The sequence below is a fragment of the Osmerus mordax genome, chromosome 3 (assembly GCF_038355195.1).
Source record: "Osmerus mordax isolate fOsmMor3 chromosome 3, fOsmMor3.pri, whole genome shotgun sequence".
Classification (NCBI taxonomy): domain Eukaryota; kingdom Metazoa; phylum Chordata; class Actinopteri; order Osmeriformes; family Osmeridae; genus Osmerus; species Osmerus mordax.
Window position 1 is genome coordinate 1,479,542 of NC_090052.1, and position 20,989 is coordinate 1,500,530.

The 20,989-nt window shown below is 49.8% G+C and overlaps 1 protein-coding gene and 4 non-coding genes across 6 annotated transcripts; all 5 read right to left on the reverse strand.

Moving 5' to 3' along the window:
• Positions 1-271: 271 nt before the first annotated feature.
• On the reverse strand, positions 272-17,451 carry kpnb1 (karyopherin (importin) beta 1). Of its 2 annotated transcripts, none has more exons than XM_067231719.1 (22): positions 17,144-17,451; positions 15,950-16,008; positions 14,827-15,009; positions 14,114-14,314; positions 13,210-13,362; positions 12,669-12,728; positions 12,426-12,515; positions 11,975-12,085; positions 11,305-11,394; positions 10,102-10,326; positions 8,719-8,910; positions 8,171-8,301; positions 7,556-7,703; positions 7,225-7,296; positions 6,370-6,514; positions 5,986-6,068; positions 5,606-5,713; positions 4,752-4,895; positions 4,159-4,264; positions 3,223-3,337; positions 2,953-3,114; positions 272-2,308 (listed from the first exon to the last, which is right to left on the reverse strand). In XM_067231719.1, coding segments are annotated over exons 1-22 (2,619 nt in total). In that variant the 5' UTR covers positions 17,184-17,451; the 3' UTR covers positions 272-2,307. The 2 variants fall into 2 exon arrangements, with proteins under 2 accessions (XP_067087820.1, XP_067087819.1); XM_067231718.1 differs by having other exon boundaries at positions 11,305-11,406.
• On the reverse strand, positions 3,517-3,658 carry LOC136941347 (small nucleolar RNA SNORA79). The gene has a single exon (XR_010876490.1). It is a non-coding gene; the product is annotated as a small nucleolar RNA SNORA79 (small nucleolar RNA).
• On the reverse strand, positions 4,385-4,526 carry LOC136941346 (small nucleolar RNA SNORA79). Its single transcript, XR_010876489.1, has one exon. It is a non-coding gene; the product is annotated as a small nucleolar RNA SNORA79 (small nucleolar RNA).
• Positions 5,268-5,413, reverse strand: LOC136941349 (small nucleolar RNA SNORA79). Its single transcript, XR_010876492.1, has one exon. It is a non-coding gene; the product is annotated as a small nucleolar RNA SNORA79 (small nucleolar RNA).
• LOC136941348 (small nucleolar RNA SNORA79) lies at positions 5,813-5,954 on the reverse strand. Its single transcript, XR_010876491.1, has one exon. It is a non-coding gene; the product is annotated as a small nucleolar RNA SNORA79 (small nucleolar RNA).
• Positions 17,452-20,989: the final 3,538 nt, after the last annotated feature.

Sequence of the window (20,989 nt, forward strand, 5' to 3'; positions counted from 1 at the left end):
AACCCTAGGCTTGCAGTTCAGTCTTTGCACCAGTAGGGGGCAACACAACATCCTAGCAGTCTACTACTGAACACAGTACAAATGCCCCTCTAACCCTCATCACAGCCTCATGGTTATGATGGGATGGCAGGCAGGGAAATACAGATGTTTCTGTATAAAGATAACTTAAGATGATTCTCTAGTCAACACTAAACACATCCTGAAGTTATCTTCACCCCAGTAAAATAAGCCAGTCACAATCGCTCAGATCAAATCAGACACAAGAAGGGTATTCAGTACAATATAGATTTTATTTGTTTGAACGCAAGATGCACGCAGATTGCCTCACAAGCCTACATGGATCTCAATGCTTTTTTTTGTAAAACATTGACAATCTGAATTGGTGGAACATGGCCACCAATGTCCCAATTCAAATGAAACAGTGTTGTCAGGTGACCCCAGACCGACCCTGGAGGTTCACAGATTCAACATTCAGGAGGCTCCCAAGGTCGTTCTGTACATGGAATCGATAGCTTCCAAAAAAAATAAGAATAAAGCAAAAGACTAACAAGGATTTAGGACATGAGTGCAAACAGTTCAGAGGGGGAACATTCTACTGCAACTAAACCTGATCTAGTCAACTGACAAATGCATATTAAGTCTCGTGTTTCTATGGGAACCCGACAAGTACAGTGCATTTGTGATAAACCGTTGCAAAGTAGATATAAACCACAGACCAAGGTACCAGAACTGCTTGGGGAATGTTTGATATCATTTTATTGTTTTTCATAGCAATGGAAAAATATAACCTTATACAAACGTCTTCAATTCTTAATTTGAACAAGAATGGTGTGTCCCTTTCCCAACGAAATACAGCGAAAACATCTAGAAATGGGAACTGAACAAGCTAGCACGAGCCCAATTACCTAGTTCATGTCGATCACTTAGAAACCTCGCGTATTGAACCCACCTCTCCTGTAGGCAATAGTGAATTTGCTTCAATACCATAGCATCCGTTTAAAATTCAAACCTATTTGCTGAGAAGCCTGGATATAAATTTGGCACTCTTATTCTCCTGCTCGCACATGGTTAATGAAGGAGATGAAGTGGTACTTGTTAAATTGAGTGCTTTGTGTTCCCCTTGCATCGAGTCTTCCCTGATTGGTCGAGGGTTGAGTTGAATCTACACAAGCCCACATTGAAGAAGAACGGCAACCGATGCTTTGAAAAAAAGGAAAGCAAAGTAAATAATAACCGGTGAACAGTCAGTGATTCTCTAGTAGGAAAAGAAGAACGAACACCATCTCGCCAATTCACACAAGTGCTGTGAAGGTTTGGGGCTCCGCCCACAACTCTGTTGTCATCTCCCAAAGAGAGCAGGACAATTTCATTAATTTACCTCCAGCTTTATTATCATCATCATCATTTATGTATTTGTTATGACCGGGAGGGGGGTCCAGGGGGGTGGAGACAGTAAATCGCCCCCCCCTCCCTCATTCACACCAGATACTCTCAGCCTAGCTGGCCACCCTTGCCCCTGTAGCACTGGGGGGGAGACCAATGGAGGGGCGGGCTGGGGGGGAAGGGGGGCAGAGGTAAGAGAGGTTTGGGGGGGGGGGGGAGGGGGGAGCTCCCAATCCCCTTCTGATTCCATTTCCTCCAATCCCAGCAGTGGTGCTAGGGTGCGTGTCTACGGCCAAACTGGGTTTAACGTTTGCGTAAAATTGACCATCTCCGTTTTGTTGAAGTCCACAACCATATAGTGCTTGTAAGGAACCAAAAGGAAAAAAAAAAAAGAGAAAAAATAAAAAGTAGTCCGTCTTCAACAGATCGGTCAAAGAGCAAAATAGTCAAGTCCTTTTCAGATCTGTTTGTTTTTCCCCTCCCCAAAAAGAAACCACATTTTGGCAGTTTGTTTTTCCGGTTGTAGACTAAAGTTAGTTATTAATCAGAAGAGTTCTAGAGCTAGCCTACAGCGGTCCAGGGAGATTGTAAGGAGTCCTCGTCCAAGTCAGAACAGTCCACAGGTGGCCAGGAGGAGGGGGGGGTTGGGGGTGGTGTGGGTGGATGGGGGGGTTGAAGGTCGTCGGGGGGGGGAAGGTGGGGGGCTGCTAGTCTGCCGGCGACTGCTGGAACTGTACTCAGAAGGTGGTGTGATGTCGATCCTCTCTCGCTCGCGCTCTCACTCTCTCTCTCACACTCTCAGACACTCAGCGCACACACTTCCCTTCTGCTTTGACCCACACGCAGGAGACAGAAGGAAGCCCAGCGGGGCTTATGCTCTCATTGTTCATCCATGTAGAATATTCATCCCCAACCAGCGTGAAATCTGCAACGAGAGGATGAGAAGAAGAAGAGCTTAGCCAATGGTGGCGCCGCACGGCGGACATGTGACATGACGGGGCAGTTGTCGCGGGGCTATTTTACACCTCATAACACCCTACACATCTGCTGACCACACACACTGGATAATCCAGACTATTCAATCCTGTTACTTTGGAGAGCATCTGTGGTGATTTTATATATATATATATATATATATATATATATATATATATATATATATATATATATTATATATATGGTGGTTCATAAGCATTTAGGTGTAGGTGGTTCATAAGCGTGTAGGTGGTTCATAAGCATTTAGGTGTAGGTGGTTCATAAGCGTGTAGGTGGTTCATAAGCATTTAGGTGTAGGTGGTTCATAAGCGTGTAGGTGGTTCATAAGCGTGTAGGTGGAGGTGGTTCATAAGCGTGTAGGTGGAGGTGGTTCATAAGCGTGTAGGTGGTTCATAAGCGTGTAGGTGGAGGTGGTTCATAAGCGTGGAGGTGGTTCATAAGCGTGGAGGTGGTTCATAAGCATTTAGGTGGAGGTGGTTCATAAGCGTGGAGGTGGTTCATAAGCGTGGAGGTGGTTCATAAGCGTGTAGGTGGAGGTGGTTCATAAGCGTGGAGGTGGAGGTGGCGTCTCACCAGGCTTGGCTCTTCAGCTTGCGGAGCTCCTTGGTGGCCCAGGTGGCCAGGGTCTTGGTCTTGTTGAACTTGGACCTGCGGCCCTCAGTCAGCAAGTCATTGATGAGGGGCCGAACCTCCACCATCTTCATCACGTCCTTTCCAAACGCTGTGCACAGGTCACTGTAGAGGGGAGGGGGCAGAGTGAGAAAGAGAGAGTCAGGGTACAGATGTATTGAGAGAGAAAGAGAGTAACCCTCCTGCTTACCCTACCCTACCCCTCCTGCTTACCCGATGAGTCCTGCTGCGTTGGCCACCACGGCATCAGTGTGGTCCTCATCCTCGGCGATGTGGTGGATGAAGGAGAGGATGAACTCCACCCTGGGCTGGACCAGCATCACGTCAGCTGGGGGGGGGGAGAGAGGCGTGCGCGTTAGAGGAGGATGTTGGAGATATATTCCCATATTTCTGGGAGTACAGAGTTTCAGATCGGTTTTCCTTCACCACAGGACAGCACAGTGTGCAGTTTCTCAGCTCGTAAACAAGCTCTGCTGTGGAGAGTTTGGAAGTGTCAGGTCTGTATGAAGGTGTAGGGTCCCGCAAAGTCCAGTGGGACAACAGACAGCCCTGCTGCCGTGTGTCCACTGGGTGAAAGAGACCCTGTTGACTCTGTGACGCTCTAAAATCCATGCTGCCTGACTTCGGGCAGAGGGAGGAACAGGCGTCAGGGGGTGAGACCAAAGGATGAACACATTTAAAGTTTGACAGTAATAATGTAACGAATAGGACTGTAATTATCACGACCAATCGTTAAGGTTGGACCGGCACGAATGATTGGACTGCATTCAGACAGAATGCAGGGATTGGAGGGGCTTACTTGTGTCTACATATCTGCCTCTAATCTGAGCAACACATCTGAGTTGAGCAACACTCCACAGAAGCTGCATTCTTAACCCATCAGGTCTGACATGCAAATCACATGTAAAACAGCTGTGCTTTGAATGGCGCTGCACCAGGAAGTCACACAGGAAGTAGACAATGATGACCTGTGTACAGTTGTTACTGAGTTACTGAGACTTAAACACGTGAATTGCTGGGTCTAGTAATCTAAAGACAGGGCTGTATTAGAGAGACCACGACAACGCGAGAATCGGGTGGTTTCTGGTCTAGAGGAGGAGGTGTAGAGGAGGTGTAGAGGAGGTGAAGGTGTAGAGGAGGTGGACTCACGGTGGACGTTCTCCTGGTCCCCCTTCAGGCCCTGGATGATGCCGGTGTAGGCCTCCAGACAGCCCTCACGCAGCTCGTTCAGGTAGTCCACCATGTCGTAGTCCGTCTGGGACACAAACACACCACCACCATCAGATGAGACAGGAGGAAAACAAACGTTTTTGTGATCACTGATCAACAAAGCAAACAACAAAAGGGAATTCCACTGCAATTAATCTTTAAAAAAAAATGTAGGGTCCCGCAAAGTCCAGTGTGACAACAGACAGCCATGCTGCCTTGTGTCCACTGGGTGAAAGAGACCCTGTTGACTCTGTGACGCTCTAAAATCCATACTGCCTGACTTCTGGCAGAGGGAGGAACAGGCGTCAGGACGGACCCAGCCAGGAGGGGTACGGGAGGGGGGCAGGGAGGGGGGCAGGGTGGGGTACGGGAGGGGGGCAGGGTGGGGTACGGGAGGGGGGCAGGGAGGGGTACGGGAGGGGGGCAGGGAGGGGTACGGGAGGGGGGCAGGGTGGGGTACGGGAGGGGGGCAGGGTGGGGTACGGGAGGGGGGCAGGGAGGGGTACGGGAGGGGGCAGGGTGGGGAGCTGTACCTTGTCCACCTGGGCCTGCGAGGCCTGCTGCAGGGTGTCCAGGACGATCTCCAGGTACTTCTTGAACTCTCCTCCGATGGCCAGAGCGATGTCCCCGAACGCTGACAGGATCTGAGGCTTAACGGACCTGTGCACATTCTCATTCTGCACGCACACACACACGCACACGCTCTCTCAGTACCTGCAATCATTACATCTGGACCTTCCAGGCTCAATCTAACCTTTCGCACTGAACAGAAAAGAGTTTTCTTTATCTCATACATTTAGCAGACGCTCTAATCCAGAGCGACTTACAGTAAGTACAGGGACATTCCACCAAGGCAAGTAGGGTGAAGTGCCTTGCCCAGGGACACGTCATTTTGCACGGCCGGGAATCGAACCAACAACCTTCTGATTAATAGCCCGACTCCCTAACCGCTCAGCCATCTGACCCCCCCTCATAACTTCCAATGAAAAGATTTTGTTTCAAGAACCTTCCCATGCCCATCAGCAACACATGGAGCAGTATTCCGATCAGTGTGTAGGCTCCAGTAGAAACCAGCGTTCATTAGACAGGTAACAGAACTACCTCATGTCCACTGGGTGAACCAGAACCTGCTTTCATCTGTGACGCTCTAAAATCCACAGTGCCTGACTAGCAGCAGAGGGAGGATCAGGCGTCAGGACCAGAGATCCTTCTTACAGGCCCAGTCGAACAGCGGCAGGCAAGGGGTCACCTAGTAGGCTAGGGCCTCGGGTTCTATTCCAGCCCGGGCCTTTTACTTCTCTAGCTGCCCCCTACCCTCTCCATACTGTCACTATTCATCACATCAAAAGCAGAACGGCCTCCAGAGCGGCGGCAGCGGCATCCTCACCCCCAGGTTCTCCAGCAGTAGCTGCATGATCTCGTCACAGAAGGGCAGGATGTTGGTCATGAGGGCTCGACACAGGTCGCACACCAGCCCCACGGCCGCCAGACACACCTGCAGACAGGGACCAGGACCCGTTAGGGCACATGCGTGTTTGCTCAGCTCGTAAACAAGCTCTGCTGCGGAGAGTTTGGAAGTGTCAGGTCTGTATGAAGGTGTAGGGTCCCGCAAAGTCCAGTGGGACAACAGACAGCCCTGCTGCCGTGTGTCCACTGGGTGAAAGAGACCCTGTTGACTCTGTGACGCTCTAAAATCCATGCTGCCTGACTTCGGGCAGAGGGAGGAACAGGCGTCAGGGGAAAGGTGCCGCGGTGGTCAGCACTCACCTGGTACTCTGCGTAGTTCTTCAGGCCGATGGCCAGGAAAGGCTTGAAGGCATCCATGTACTTCTGGAAGTCACTTCCCAGAACTGAGGACACCACACAGGAGACCGTCACAAACCAGGACAAGGAGGGAGAGGTGAAGAGAGCAGGAGGGAAGGGGGGGAGGCAGGAGGGGAGGAGAGGGAAGAGAACGGGGACAAGAGGAAGGTGCAGACATGTGTGACGGAGAGACACTAGAGAGACTAAGAGAGACTACTAGAGAGAGACTACTAGAGAGAGACTACTAGAGAGAGACTACTAGAGAGAGACTACTAGAGAGAGACTAAGAGAGAGACTACTAGAGAGAGACTGAGAGACTACTAGAGAGAGACTAAGAGAGAGACTGACCTTCCACCAGAGTGGAGACGGCCATGAGGGCATCTTCCTGCACGCCCCCGGAGCCTGCGGTGCTCTGGAACATTCTGAGCAGCGATGCCATCACCACGTCGGAGATCTGCAGAGCGTCGTGGTGCTGCACCTTCCTTAGAACGTTCTGGAGAGACCGGGGAGAGGGAAGCGCTTTAGCGGGATGCAGCACCACAGGAGAGGGGTGGGGTCCTGAGCCGTGGGGTACGGGCAGGAAGGAGGTTCCAGGTCCCAATCACAAGGTCAGGGAGGGGGGTGAGGGCAGGTCTCAGATAATGTGGTAGGGTTATCCATCACTGTTTCAGCGTGGTGCATGATTTCTCATCATAGACCAGAGAGGAGTTCAGCACATCTAGTAGCAGACAGGCAGATCTAGTAGCAGACAGACAGCTCTAGTAGCAGACAGACAGCTCTAGTAGCAGACAGACAGCTCTAGTAGCAGACAGACAGATCTAGTAGCAGACAGACAGATCTAGTAGCAGACAGACAGCTCTAGTAGCAGACACCCAGCTCTAGTAGCAGACAGACAGCTCTAGTAGCAGACAGACAGCTCTAGTAGCAGACAGACAGCTCTAGTAGCAGACAGACAGCTCTAGTAGCAGACAGACCGCTCTAGTAGCAGACAGACAGCTCTAGTAGCAGACAGACAGCTCTAGTAGCAGACAGACAGCTGTAGTAGCAGACAGACAGCTGTAGTAGCAGACAGACAGCTCTAGTAGCAGACAGACAGCTGTAGTAGCAGACAGACAGCTGTAGTAGCAGACAGACAGCTCTAGTAGCAGACAGACAGCTCTAGTAGCAGACAGACAGCTGTAGTAGCAGACAGACAGATCGTACCTGTAGCGTGGCACACAGCAAGGACTGCAGGTCGTTGAACTGGATTCTGTCTGACGTGCTCTGGATGTGGGACTGTGGGAGAGGCAAGCATGTTAACACAGGAAACACTCCTTCAGCACTAGACGGACACCTACAAGCATGTTCTTCAGTTGAATAAAACACATGCAGGTCTCAGATACTGTGGTAGGGTTATCCATCACTGCTTCAGCGTGGTGCATGCTTTCTCATCATAGACCAGACTGGCACTGTATTACTGTAGTGGTTTGTGTATGAATCCAAGTCCTACTTAAAAACTAACACCTCCCTCTCCTCCACCCCTCCTCCATCTCACCTCCATCTGCAGGACCTGTTGTAGGCGCTCCATGATGACCAGGGTGGTCTTCTGGACGGCAGGGTAACAGTCCTTGGCGCTGTTCTTCACGATCTCCATCAGGGCCTCGTAGGCGGCGCTGCGCAGGTTGTTCTGGTGACCGTCTGGCCTGCACACAGACAACATCCATCACTTCCTGTCACATGACAGACCACCGCTGTACCTTACGACACGCCTGCTGTTCAGCCTGTTAAAGCAGGAAGCGCTTCTCTAACTGTCTCAGTGTAGGTCTCAGATACGGTGTTTATCCATCACTGCTTCAGCGTGGTGCATGGTTTCTCATCATTGACCAGTACCTACCTCCTTATCAATCAAAGCTGTTAAACGCAATACCAAATCCCTGCTAGGTCATAACTAGACCCTGCATCTAAACTAAACTAATACAGATCCATAAGTAATATAGATCAGGTCAACATGGCTCTCTAACTTAAACTTTGATCTGTCTTGCCAGCCCTCTTCCCCCTCCAGCCCGCCTCTCTCCCTCCAGCCTCCCCCTCCCCCCCCTCCAGCCTCCCCCTCCCCCCCTCCAGCCTCCCCCTCCCCCTCCAGCCTCCCGTTCCTGCCTCCCCCTCCTACCTGTCTGTGGTCTCCAGCAGCTTCTGGACGATGATCTCGAAGGAGGAGGAGAGGCAGTAGGTGGCCGGCTCCTCCTGCTCCTCGGCCGCGTCTGTCGCCTCGTACGCTGCCTCGGCTAGACTGGAGAAGGCCTGGGGGAGAGAGAGAGGGAGGGAAGGGAGAGGTAGAGAGAGAGAGAGAGAGAGAAGAGGTAGAGAGAGAAGGAAGGGAAAGGGGGGAGAGAGGGAAGGGAGGGAGGAGAGAACAGAAGGGAGAGAGAGGGGAGAAAGGAAGTCATCAAATCAAGCAGTAATGTGTTGACAAAGTCCTCATTTCTTTTTGTTTTTGTAAGCGAAATGTCCCTAACATCAGTCATCACGTAGGTCTCAGATACTGTGGTAGGGTTATCCATCACTGCTTCAGCGTGGTGCATGCTTTCTCATCATAGACCAGACACACCTCTAACAAACACCTACGGTTTGACTCAGTAAACATGGCGTGTGTGTACGTACGTGTATATAAGCATGTGTGTGTACATGTATGTGTGTATATAAGCGTGCGTGTCTCACCCAGCAGACGTTGGAGGCGACGCGAGGTTCCGCCCCCAGCCCCTGGATGAGGCACTGCAGGAGTGGGGCCAGGTACACCTCGTTGATGGCCGCCTCTGGCAGCAGCTCACAGATGCGGCCCACAGTCCAGGCCGTGGTGTCCCTCACGACCACGCTGGGGTCCTTCATCAGCTCTATCAGGGTGGGCATCGCCTGGGGGGCAGAGAGTATGTTATTATAATAATAATATTATAATAATATTATAATAATGCCTTTTACTAGGGGTGTAACGATACACTCAGCTCACGATTCAATACGTATCACGATACTCGGTTCACGATAGGATACGTGTCAAAAAAAAATCCCCTAAAAAAAAATCTGGAAATTAACAACTTCAAGAATGTGCAGTATTTCAGGATTTTATTTACATTTCTGTATGTTAAGTAACTGTGTGTGTCACTGATGTTTTACATGAAATTAGAAGACAGAACTTCAACGTTTAGCTGCGTGATTTCTAAATATTTCCAACGGTCCCCACAGCGCAATTATTATTTTGCCAAAATGGTAGCTAGCTAGCTAGCTTTAGTTAGCTTCCGGGCTAAGTTAGCTAGCATAATACTCGTAGCAATGCTACTACCTGCTAGTGTTAATTGTTAGCCTTCTCATTAGTACATTTTGAAGCCATACTAAAGCGTTTGCCGCGGTTTTTGTCTATCAGAAAATATAGAACTAACTCTGCTGCACACGACGTCACCAGCCAAGTGGCTGGTGTAGAAAATCTTCTATTATTTCTTCTTATATTTCAGTATCAGCTAAACTCATCTTGCCCTGCTAGGCTATTACCCAGTTCATTCTGTGAATGCTCCATGCTGTGCACGCGTGACGCAGGTGCAAGAGGGTGCGTGTTGGTAGCTCAACCAAAAGGATAAAACGGATGGCATATCGAAAAAGAAAAAACGCCATGACTACGATACATACTGTTACATTTTTATACCGCGATATATTGTTACACCCCTACCCTTTACTGATACTGCTCCTGGTACTGTTAGAGGGAGACAGGGAGGAGAGGAATACTAATCCTAATAATGATGATGCCTTTGATACTGCGTCTGCCACAGTTAGGAGGGAGGTAGTCATGGTTACCTGTATCGCTAAGGGTTCGTAGGTTGGTAGTCATGGTTACCTGCATTGCTAAGGGTTCGTAGGTTGGTAGTCATGGTTACCTGTATTGCTAAGGGTTCGTAGGTTGGTAGTCATGGTTACCTGTATCGCTAAGGGTTTGTAAGGTTTGCTGGTCATGGTTACCTGTGTAGGTGGTAGCCGTGGTTACCCACATGACTAAGGGTCAGAGCTGTAGTCATGGTTACCCGCATGCCTAAGGGTCAGGGCTGTCGTCATGGTTACCTGTATGACCAGGGGTTTGAGCTGGCTGAGTTCCGGGCCCTCCAGGATGGAGCCGAAGGCCATGACGGAGGCGTCACGGTACCTCCAGTCAGGGTGCTTGATGTGCTCCTTGATGAAGGGCAGCACGTGGGGAACCACATCATCCTCACAGCAGGTGGCCAGCAGCATGAGACACACCCCCGCTGCCTTGCACGGGTTCCAGTCATCATCGTCATCATTCTCATCCTGGGGGGGAGGGTAGATGTGGGAGAGAGAGAGAGGGGGTAGATGTGTAGGTGATATTAGCAACCAACACAGACACAAACCCCTTCCTTTAAAACATCACCTGGTACACTGTCCTGCTGGTGATGTACCTGAACACTGCTCCTTGTGACCAGCAGGGTCCTGATCAGGGCGTGTGTGTGTAGGTCTCAGATACAATGTTTATCCATCACTACTTCAGCGTGGTGCATGGTTTCTCATCATAGACCAGTACCTACCTAACTAATATAGATCAGGTCACTATGGGTCTCTAACGCAAACTAACCCCCCCCCCTGCCTCCTACCCCCCGCCCTCCTTCCCTCCTACCCTGCTCCACCCCCTCCCTCCCTCCCTGCTCCCCCTCCCTCCCTGCCTCCAGCCCTGCCCTGCCCTGCGGCAGCTCTGAAAACCAAGCATGCCAGGAGGATTAGGATTACCGCCCCCTGCTCCGGCGCACTATTAGCCTGACTCCGCTGTGAGTCAGCTGAGGACATAGAAGCTGGAGGCAGCCCTGTGCCAAGGCCCGGGCAAGCCTGGAGGCAGCCCTGTGCCGAGGCCCGGGCAAGCCTGGAGGCAGCCCTGTGCCGAGGCCCGGGCAAGCCTGGAGGCAGCCCTGTGCCGAGGCCCGGGCAAGCCTGGAGGCAGCCCTGTGCCGAGGCCCGGGCAAGCCTGGAGGCAGCCCTGTGCCGAGGCCCGGGCAAGCCTGGAGGCAGCCCTGTGCCGAGGCCCGGGCAAGCCTGGAGGCAGCCGTATACCGAGGCCCGGGCAAGCCTGGAGGCAGCCGTATACCGAGGCCCGGGCAAGCCTGGAGGCAGCCCTGTGCCGAGGCCCGGGCAAGCCTGGAGGCAAGCCTGGACATTCCTGCTGGAGGCTAAGGACTTCCAGCAGCAGGAGGATGGAGGTGTGAAACCGCTGGGCCCTGGGAGGGAGGAAGGTAGGGCTAACACCTGGCTGGCACGTACCTGCTTGGTGAGGGTCTGGGTCAGGATGGGTACCAGGTACTGCAAGGCTCCTTTGGCATAGAATTTACTAGTGTGCTCTGGGGGTCGGCCCTGTTCAGAGGCCTGAGTGGGGGGGGGAGATAGAGAGGGGGAGTGGGGGAGGGAGAGGATGGTGGGGAGGAGAGAGAGAGGAGGAGGAGAGAGAAAGGAGGGAGGGGGAGGAGATGGAGGAGAGAGAGAGAGAGAGAGAGGGGGAGGAGAGGGAGGGAGGGGGAGGAGAGGGAGGGAGGGAGAGAGGGAGGGAGAGAGGGGAAGGAGAGGGAGGGAGGGAGGGAGAGAGAGAGGGGAAGGAGAGGGAGGAGAGAGGAGAGGAGGGGGAGGAGAGGGAGGGAGGGGGAGGAGAAAGGAGGGAGAGAAAGAGGGGAGGCATTGTAAAGTTAAAACCGAAGGGTTCAGCCAGTCCGTGACTCCCACAGTGGCAGGTGCAGAACGTGTGAGCAAGGGAAAGCTGTGCTTTCGTTTTTGTACGCTTGGAGGCGAAATGTCCCTAACATCAGTCATCATGCAGGTCTCAGATAATGTGGTAGGGTTATCCATCACTGCTTCAGCGTGGTGCATGATTTCTCATCATAGACCAGACACATTCTCAAACAAACATCAGCCATGACTGGATGTCCCACCCCCCCCTCACCTCAGAGGCCTCGATAGCCAGGTCCATCTCCTCATCACAAACGTTGGACCAGAACTCAATCCCTTGTAAGGCAACTTCGTCTATGTCACTTTTCATGGCTTCTATTGTGATCTGGGAGAAGGAGGAAGTAAGGAAGAATGGAGATGGAGAGGGGGGGAGAGAGAGGAGGAGGGGAGAGAGAGAGAGAGAAGGATGTGTTAAGTTTCATTTCAGATTTTTTTGTTTAAGAGAAACTTTGATACTGGCAACTTTGGGAGTGCAGGTCTCAGATACAGTGTTTATCCATCACTTATTCAGCGTGGTGCATGATTTCTCATCATAGACCAAACATGTTGCCACAGACTGAACTTCCCACAAGGCCCAAGCCTTCTTCCCTCCACAACCCAAATATTCTCCCACGAGCTACGTCAGTGTGTATGCCATGTTAGAACACGGGTGTTGGTCCGCTTACCGCGAAAAGTGCTGGGCCCATGTAAGTCTCCATGTACTGGTAATACAGGGACATGATCTTGACCAGGTTCTGTAAGGCTGCCACACGCACCTACAGGACACATCCCACACATTCGTTCCTCACAAATAACACAAGCGGTGGACGTACAGGTGAGGCGCGCGGGAGCCGGGGTGAACCTGGGGGGTGAACCTGGGGGGTCACCCTGGGGGGGGGGTCACCCTGGGGTCACCAGCTGATACTCACTCTGGTGTCTGGGCACTGTGTGGCTTCACAGACGACCTGCATTATAAAGTGTCTCTCCGTCTGAAAATCACAATCACAACCCGGTTTGTTGACATGTACGTTTACACATTGCGTTTACATATTTGCTTTGATAGGTTGGTGCCTAACAATTATCATTGTAGCTACTGTACTTAAAAGGCATGAAAACGTAATAAAATAATTGATAAGGTAAGGAATTATAAGAATATAAAATGTGTTCTTGTCATTTTAATTTGTGTTTGTCCATTTTGATCTAAAGCCAGCAGTCAGTATGACAGACCTACAGCTGTCTGCTTGAAGGCTCTTAGTGCGTCAGGTGAAGGTCTCAGATACTGTGATAGGGTTATCCATCACTGCTTCAGCGTGGTGCATGATTTCTCATCATAGACCAGACACGTTCAAAGAAACACCTCGCTAACCATTAAACCCTGGATGAAACTACTGTTACTAAGCTGATGTACAACAAAACGTGAACAGAGAGGCAGGGAGGGGAGAGGCAGGGGGAGGTGAGAGTCCGGCCCACCTCCTTGTCGAAGTTGGCTTTGGTGAACTCCAGGGAGTTGAGGAGGGCGTTGGTGGCGGCCAGCTTGACGTTGTTGCTAGGCTCCTCCTTCCTCATGCCCTGGATGATGGCCGTCAGGATCTGGTTGGCGTTGTCCTGCAGCTGCTCTGGGTCCTGGGGACACACCACCGGGTCAGAGAGGCGCTTTAGACTTGTTTGCTTTTGTTCTATTATATAATAAGTTATAATCCTTAGGTATATCATGTATAAAAATGCACAAACAAAATGAAAACCACAAGTATAAAGTAGTGCTCAATATGTCCTGGCCTTCGTGTGTGTGTGTGTGCGTGCGTGTGAAGGCTCCAGTACTCACTATGTCCTGGCCTTCGTGCGTGCGTGCGTGCGTGCGTGCGTGCGTGTGTGAAGGCTCCAGTACTCACTATGTCCTGGCCTTCGTGTGTGTGTGTGTGTGTGTGTGTGCGTGCGTGCGTGTGCATGTGTGCGAAGGCTCCAGTACTCACTATGTCCTGGCCTTCGTGTGTGTGTGTGTGTGTGCGTGCGTGCGTGTGTGAAGGCTCCAGTACTCACTATGTCCTGGCCTTCGTGTGTGTGTGTGTGTGCGTGCGTGCGTGTGTGAAGGCTCCAGTACTCACTATGTCCTGGCCTTCGTGTGTGTGTGTGTGTGTGTGTGTGTGCGTGCGTGAAGGCTCCAGTACTCACTATGTCCTGGCCTTCGTGTGTGTGTGTGTGTGTGTGTGCGTGCGTGCGTGTGTGTGAAGGCTCCAGTACTCACTATGTCCTGGCCTTCGTGTGTGTGTGTGTGTGTGTGTGAAGGCTCCAGTACTCACTATGTCCTGGCCTTCGTGTGTGTGTGCGTGTGTGTGTGTGTGTGTGCGTGCGTGTGTGTGAAGGCTCCAGTACTCACTATGTCCTGGCAGATGTACCCTATTGCCTCCAGGGTGGACTCCTTCATGTGCTCAGTGCTGCTGGGGTCCGTCACGTTGGCCACCAGCTGGGGGATGAGCTCCGGCCACTGGCTCACCGGGATCTCGGCACAGGCGATCCCAGCCACGCACTGGGAGGCCGAGCTGGGCCGGTATGTCTCCGTGCCCAGGGTCTGCAGCACCTGGAGAGGAGGGGGGGGGTCAGAGGTCAGCCAACTGATACTGCTCTGAGAGGGGAGGAGGTCTGGACTAAGATAGCTGACCCTGGAGGTGTGAGGTCAGAGGATTGATTCTGAAATGCGTGAAATGTTTAGGATGACCGTGCCGTCATAATACTAATAATTCTTGAGTGCCTTTGAGTTTGTTGAAATTCAGAGTTCAAATGTTATTCAATTGACACATTGATGATTATGTACCAATTCACTCTATAGGTGAATAGGTACAAGAGGGGCCAAGAGGGAATAAGTGAAAGCATTTACATTACTGGACAAGTAGTAATGACAGACTACAGCTACTACTCTGTCAGTATAACAACATGGAGGATACATAATGTGTTCATTTAGCAGAAGTTAAATAAAATATGACACAAACGGGTATTCGAACCTGCGACCACTTGATCTGCAGTCAAACTGCTCTAACCACTGAGCCAGACCAGCCCCTCAGAGTACCTAGGGTGTTTGAGGTGAGCTCTTACAAAGTTCTTGATCTCGCGGCGTGCGTTGGCGTCGATGGCCAGCCATCGCTGCTGGTACTGGGACTTGACGTCTGGGTCCTTGGAGGTGAGCGAGTTCTTCACCTGCAGGCCTGCAGCCACGCGGGCCACCTGGGTGTTCCCTGGGTTGGCCAGAACCTTGGAGAGCTCCACCAGGAACGTCGGCTGGAAGAACACACATTTTAGATAAATATTTTTATTTGTTTAAAATATATTTTTGGTGGCATTTCTGCCTTCATTATTTATGACAGACAGCATACTTCCTGTCCATATTTTTTGAGAGAGAGAGGACAGGAAATATAGGGAGAGGGGTTGACATGCGGTAAAGGGCCTGTGCCGGAATCGAACCCGGGCCTCTGCGTGTGGGCCTCAGCTCTCATGGAAGGCGTCTAACCCAGTAAGCTAAAGGGGCGCCCAAACCCAAGCTTTATCGATTTTAGGACCGCACGGTGGATTTCATACACACAGCTAGTCGACACCTCCGCAGGAAAAACCAGGCCTTGGTAACAGATGCCTTGACCACATATTACCCCCCTCTTTCCCTGCCAGCTAGCTGCACCCTTTTCATTTCTAGTCCCAAACTGATATGACCATCTGTCTGAGGGAAGCTTGCTGGATGCTTCCAGCGTACCAGGACGGTTCCCTGTCACCGGTTGGCTACACGCTTAGGTATCAAAGTAAATCAAACAGGGATTAGAACATACAACCCACATGTCCTAGTTATAAGTGCAGCACATCCGCTTCTCTCGCTAAGCCTTCCCTCATGTCCCGTTGTCTGCATGTCTGACTGCCTCTGGAATGGATTTGTGCAATTGTGCTCCAGGAGGTTTCAAAGAGTAATGTCGGCTAAACTCGTCCGACATGTATAGCAGTTGGCTGGCTAGATGCAGAATAGTATCGCTTGTCTGGTCTCCATTCATTCTGAAAGCCGCGGAGCATGTGACGCTAGCTGCCACAATGTGGAGGTGTTGGCGGAAGGGAGGGGGCTCCGGTAGACAAGCTGGGTGTTCACTGCGTACTCATCCCGTTTCTGGCGCCAGAGCCCAATGTGACCGGCATAAGCACTTTCGGTGTAATCAATGTTAAATAACAACAGGATACGAACCAGATTTTCAATCGCCGCTTGTTCCAGAAACTTCTGTGCCGCCTCCAGTTCATTTCGATCTGAGGTGAACAAGAGGGAGAAATGTTAACGTGTAGATTTGCAGCTAAGCCAAGTTGGGTGGCTATGCCACTGGCGCACGCCGAAATGAAACAGCAAAGTTGTGCTAGCTTGCTAACCCGGATCTGCCTAGCATGCATCCACATTTCTAGTTAGAGTGCCATGACACCATAGATGTAACATCCAGCCTTTCATAATCAAATTCATAACATTTAGATATGTCATAAACTTACAATCGTATCGCTTTAACGTTATCGCTGCTAAAAAGACGGTGAATCGGCATTTTGATATCTTGCAAAAGCTTACACTTTAGAAAGGGTTGTTTGCATGCTAGCTATATTAGCTTCCTTTCAAACTATTTGCCACCACTTAGCTGGCTTCGAAAGCATGTTGGCTAACGTTAGCTAGCAGGTAAAATGGCACAAGTATCGCAGCATGGACAAGACTCAAAACTCACTGGCTAATATCTCTAAATCTAGATCGTTACGATCAATCCGTATACCATAAGCACTGACGATTGGCGTGAGCCCACAATAAAAGTATCTTTATATTGTTAACGTTGTATTATTGGGCCTCGGCTTTTTAAGATTTCAAATCCCATATGTTCTGGCTAGCAATGTGTTCAAAGTAGCTGGGGTGCGGGGTAGGGCCGACTCATTTGCACATCAATTACAGCAAGCTAGGTTAACTAACGAAGTTAGCTCGCTAGTTTAAACGCGGGTTGATCAACTGAACTGGCTGTATCGTACACGATGTAGCTCGACACTTTTCAACGCAAAGTATTTGATATCAGGGCGCTCCCTCACTTGTCAATCATGTTGCTTTCCCTAGCTAACTACACATAGCAGAACTAAAGCTAACGCATTTAGCCACCAAACCAGCATGCTTCTTACAGAGCGCGGCTACCGGGCTAGCTGGCTAAGCTAAGCACCACCCTCGTCATGCAACAGCCGCATCTGCGGGGTTGAGCAGGCCGTGGCTAGCATTAGCCGCATAGCTTAGCAAGGTATTTCCCCCTCTGCTTTTCAGATCTGTCTGGCTAACTTTCACCGGTACTGTCATACACATATGTCAAGTTGTTGTTCTATAATATAATTCACACGGCATTTAGAAATATGTATCTATTTGCATAATCACCTGGAGAGACGGTTTTTTCGAGAATTGTTATAAGCTCCATTCTGTCCCAGCCACTCTTCACAGAAGTAGTCGCTAACTAGTTAGATTGCCGCGCACAACTCAAACCGGATTATATTTCTTCAGTGTTCAACCGATGCTAAAGGAACGTGTGTAAATCAATAAAAAGACGCTGAGAAAAAACACACACCCCCGGTTAATCCCTAGTTGGTTGGTTTTGCACCAAATACACGCCGATTATTCAAAAGCTCAGCGTTAAATAACGTGTTTTAGCAGCAATGCTGCTTGTTCTCATCCTGTGTTGTCGGGAGGGAAAGGGCCGCACTTGACTCCCGCGGAAGGATATCACGCGCCGCTGCTACGGTGAAAAAAAAATCCCTCCTCCCTTCTCTACCGCGCCGTCGCGTCTCCGGTTGTTGCGTGCACACACCTCGGGGTACAGTAAACGGAATGACGCTATGATTTTAATATTCAAGTGAAGAAAAAGAAACATTTCAATCCAGCGAAAAACGTAACCACTATCATTGAATCATGACGTGTTTTTTTTTTTGCAGGTAAAACAAGAATCAAAAAAAGACAAAAATCGTGTATGCATTATGGGGAACTTTTCAGATTCACAACAGTACATCTGGACTTCCACATAAAGATGCGGTCTTAATTATGCAAAGTGTATGCATTCTCAATCTTTTATGACATATCACTTATTTTCCTATTTGTGAGGAGCAAATGAATGTTAGGTACATCTAAATCAACTTTAAGTATTCAGGTTTAATAATGTATATACCACCCAGTCACTTTGTAACACGGTTTCTCACCTGCTCACGGTACCGCTATCCATTATTCATACTAACACTGTCAATTGAAGTGTTAAAAAGACAGTGTTTGCAAAAGACAATACGCCATCTTTAATCTACTGAACATATTACATATCATGAACACGTAGAGCCAGACAGCAATTAGCATGTAGAACTGGATTAGTTGTAATATGTGAAATAATGTCTCACAAGTGGAGCCAACAACGATATTGTAAAAACAACCCCATTGTCTTTATTTAGTTCATCATTTTACAGTAGTCACTCGTAAGTAGCTGCCATTAGTTGGTCTTTCTGTCCGTTTTTCGCATTGTTCTAACTTATCTTCCTCATTTTGATCAACACAATGAAAAACAAAAAAAAAATCATTAACCAAAACGAACAAGCGCAAAAGAAAATAATGGATAAAATGCCCCTTTTTAAAGAAAGCAGGACTTTTGGCAAGAAGTGATGATGATTATCATGGTGTTTTAACAAAGATCCAGTGCATCTTCATGTGTAATACAGTTTGGTAAAGACACAACAGTACAGTCTTGAGTTTTGGGTCAACATGATTTAAGGGTCTCCCTTCCATCCTCTCACCTCAAGCGCACACATCTGAAGGTATTCATCGAATACAGACAATGTTGTACTTTGCTTATTCCCCCACTTATTGGCTGATTGGAATTACAGCCATCTTCTCACGCATGACCAAATGCCTCAGATCTCTACACAATCCGGAGAGTAAGGCTTAGAAAGGGCTTTGGGCCAAACTCTTTGATAAAAAGGACAGTAGGAAAATGATATGACTGCTTTGTGATTGGATATAAGAGCTTTTGGAGATATCGGACTTTATCAATCGTGATAAACTGCCCACCATTTCAGTCAGCGAAAGTGGTTGTCAGTGTAACAATTGATATGCGTTAAGATGCTAGGCGGAGCCTCGGTAAACAGAATGCATAAACCCAGTATTGACCCCACATATACAGACAGAGGTATACAAGACACAACCTGACTGATTCAGTCTCTTAGAATAGTTCACATTAAATACTGATCTAGCGTATCTATGGCACTTTTCTTTTTACACCAAATTGGGCATTTGCTTCGCTAGCCTTTTGGCCTCACCCCCATATCACTGTAAATTATGATATGGCAGGTTCAGTATGACAAAACAGCATAGCTTAATGGCAAACAACATGGTCATTTCAGGCCTCAACCCGAGCTAGCTAACATGGAACAAGCTAGCTAGAGCACTTAGCTAAATGTTGGCTAGCACAGACCACTTTATGAGTTTGATGCTGACAACTGCTGTTTTTTTAAGTTCATGATTTGGCTACAGATTTTGTGCAGATCTTGTCAGTTTCATGTCAGGGTACCAGAGCAGATCTACTCCGTGTTTACCAGCGTAAGCCAGTGACACTCTGTGACAAACTGTTTACACACAAACGCTGCATGTGGATAAACAACTGGTCAACGATAACATCAGCAAGTTATGCATACAATCATACTGAAACCTGCGAGGGGCATAATACCAAGTTGATCAGAGTAGACTTGGTGGCAGTAAGGGGGGGGGGGGGGGGGGGGGTATAAAAATACTCAAATTTGGAGCTGGATGGACTAAAATCTGTGTCGGAGTAGAAAACGAAACCAAGAAATCAAGAAACGGTTAGATGGGGGAACGAGCCAAACTCATGATTCAGACAAGGAAGAAGAAATTGAGGCTTTAAGACGGCCCAGCGACACCCAGAGCTGGATCAGGCTAGTGTGGAGGCTTCACCACCAGCATCGCTCCAGCTGCAGTCAGATCCACACAGCTCATAAACGCAGACGACCGCAGTCAAGAGACAGACCCAGAGGGAACGCTCTCGACCCCAAACCCAACCCAATGATTCTGGTCCGTTGCTGTAGAACAGAAGTGCTGTCCAGTCTCTACCACTGGTCTGAAGCGGTTCAACCGTTGTCGATGCACATTCTGTTGTAGTAAGACGAGCTGGATGGGCGCGTTGTGACCTGGTTTAAACACTGCCGGGAGGCAGAGCGTCGTCTAACGCTGCTCACCGAACTACAGCAGATAAACAGCTCCTGCCCGCTTCCCTCTGTGTCAGCTGATGGCACATTACAAGCCTGTCCAGGTGTATAAACATACTGGATCCACAGGTACGGTTTAAACCATGAACCACACTACAGGCCTGTCCAGGTGTATAAACATACTGGATCCACAGGTACGGTTTAAACCATGTACCACACTACAGGCCTGTCCAGGTGTATAAACATACTGGATCCACAGGTACGGTTTAAACCATGAACCACACTACAGGCCTGTCCAGGTGTATAAACATACTGGATCCACAGGTACGGTTTAAACCATGAACCACACTACAGGCCTGTCCAGGTGTATAAACATACTGGATCCACAGGTACGGTTTAAACCATGAACCACACTACAGGCCTGTCCAGGTGTATAAACATACTGGATCTGCAGGTACGGTTTAAACCATGAACCACATTACAAGCCTGTCCAGGTGTATAAACATACTGGATCTCTAGGTATGGTTTAAACCATGAACCAGCCAAAATGACTGATGATTGTTCCAGCAGGGGAAGCCCAGCAGCAGACCTGCCTGTCAGACGGAACACGCAGACAGGAAGCAACACTGCAGGAGCAGCCCGGGGGTTCTGGAAAGTTAAGCAGCATGTCTAGACTTCTGGACACCTGACCAGAAACGTCTGTCTGAGCGGAGGCCAGTCGTCTGAGGGGGACCCCCGAGTCGGGTTGTGGAGCTGTGGTCGTCCTGCTCTACAGAGCAGCTCAGTGCAGGAGGGGGTGTGACGGGGGGGGGGGGGGGGGGGGTGACAGGCAAGCCTGACGCCCACCACAGGGTACCACAGTCCCTCTCTGGCACGCGCCCACATGACCTATCCTGACCACGTCTTCGCGCGTACAGCAGAAGCGCCGCACTAGCCAGGCGGTACGTATCGTTAGAGCAGGCAGTAGGGTCTCAGTTGCGTTATGGTGGAGTTGTACTACAGTACAGTACAGAACAGTACAGTAAGCATA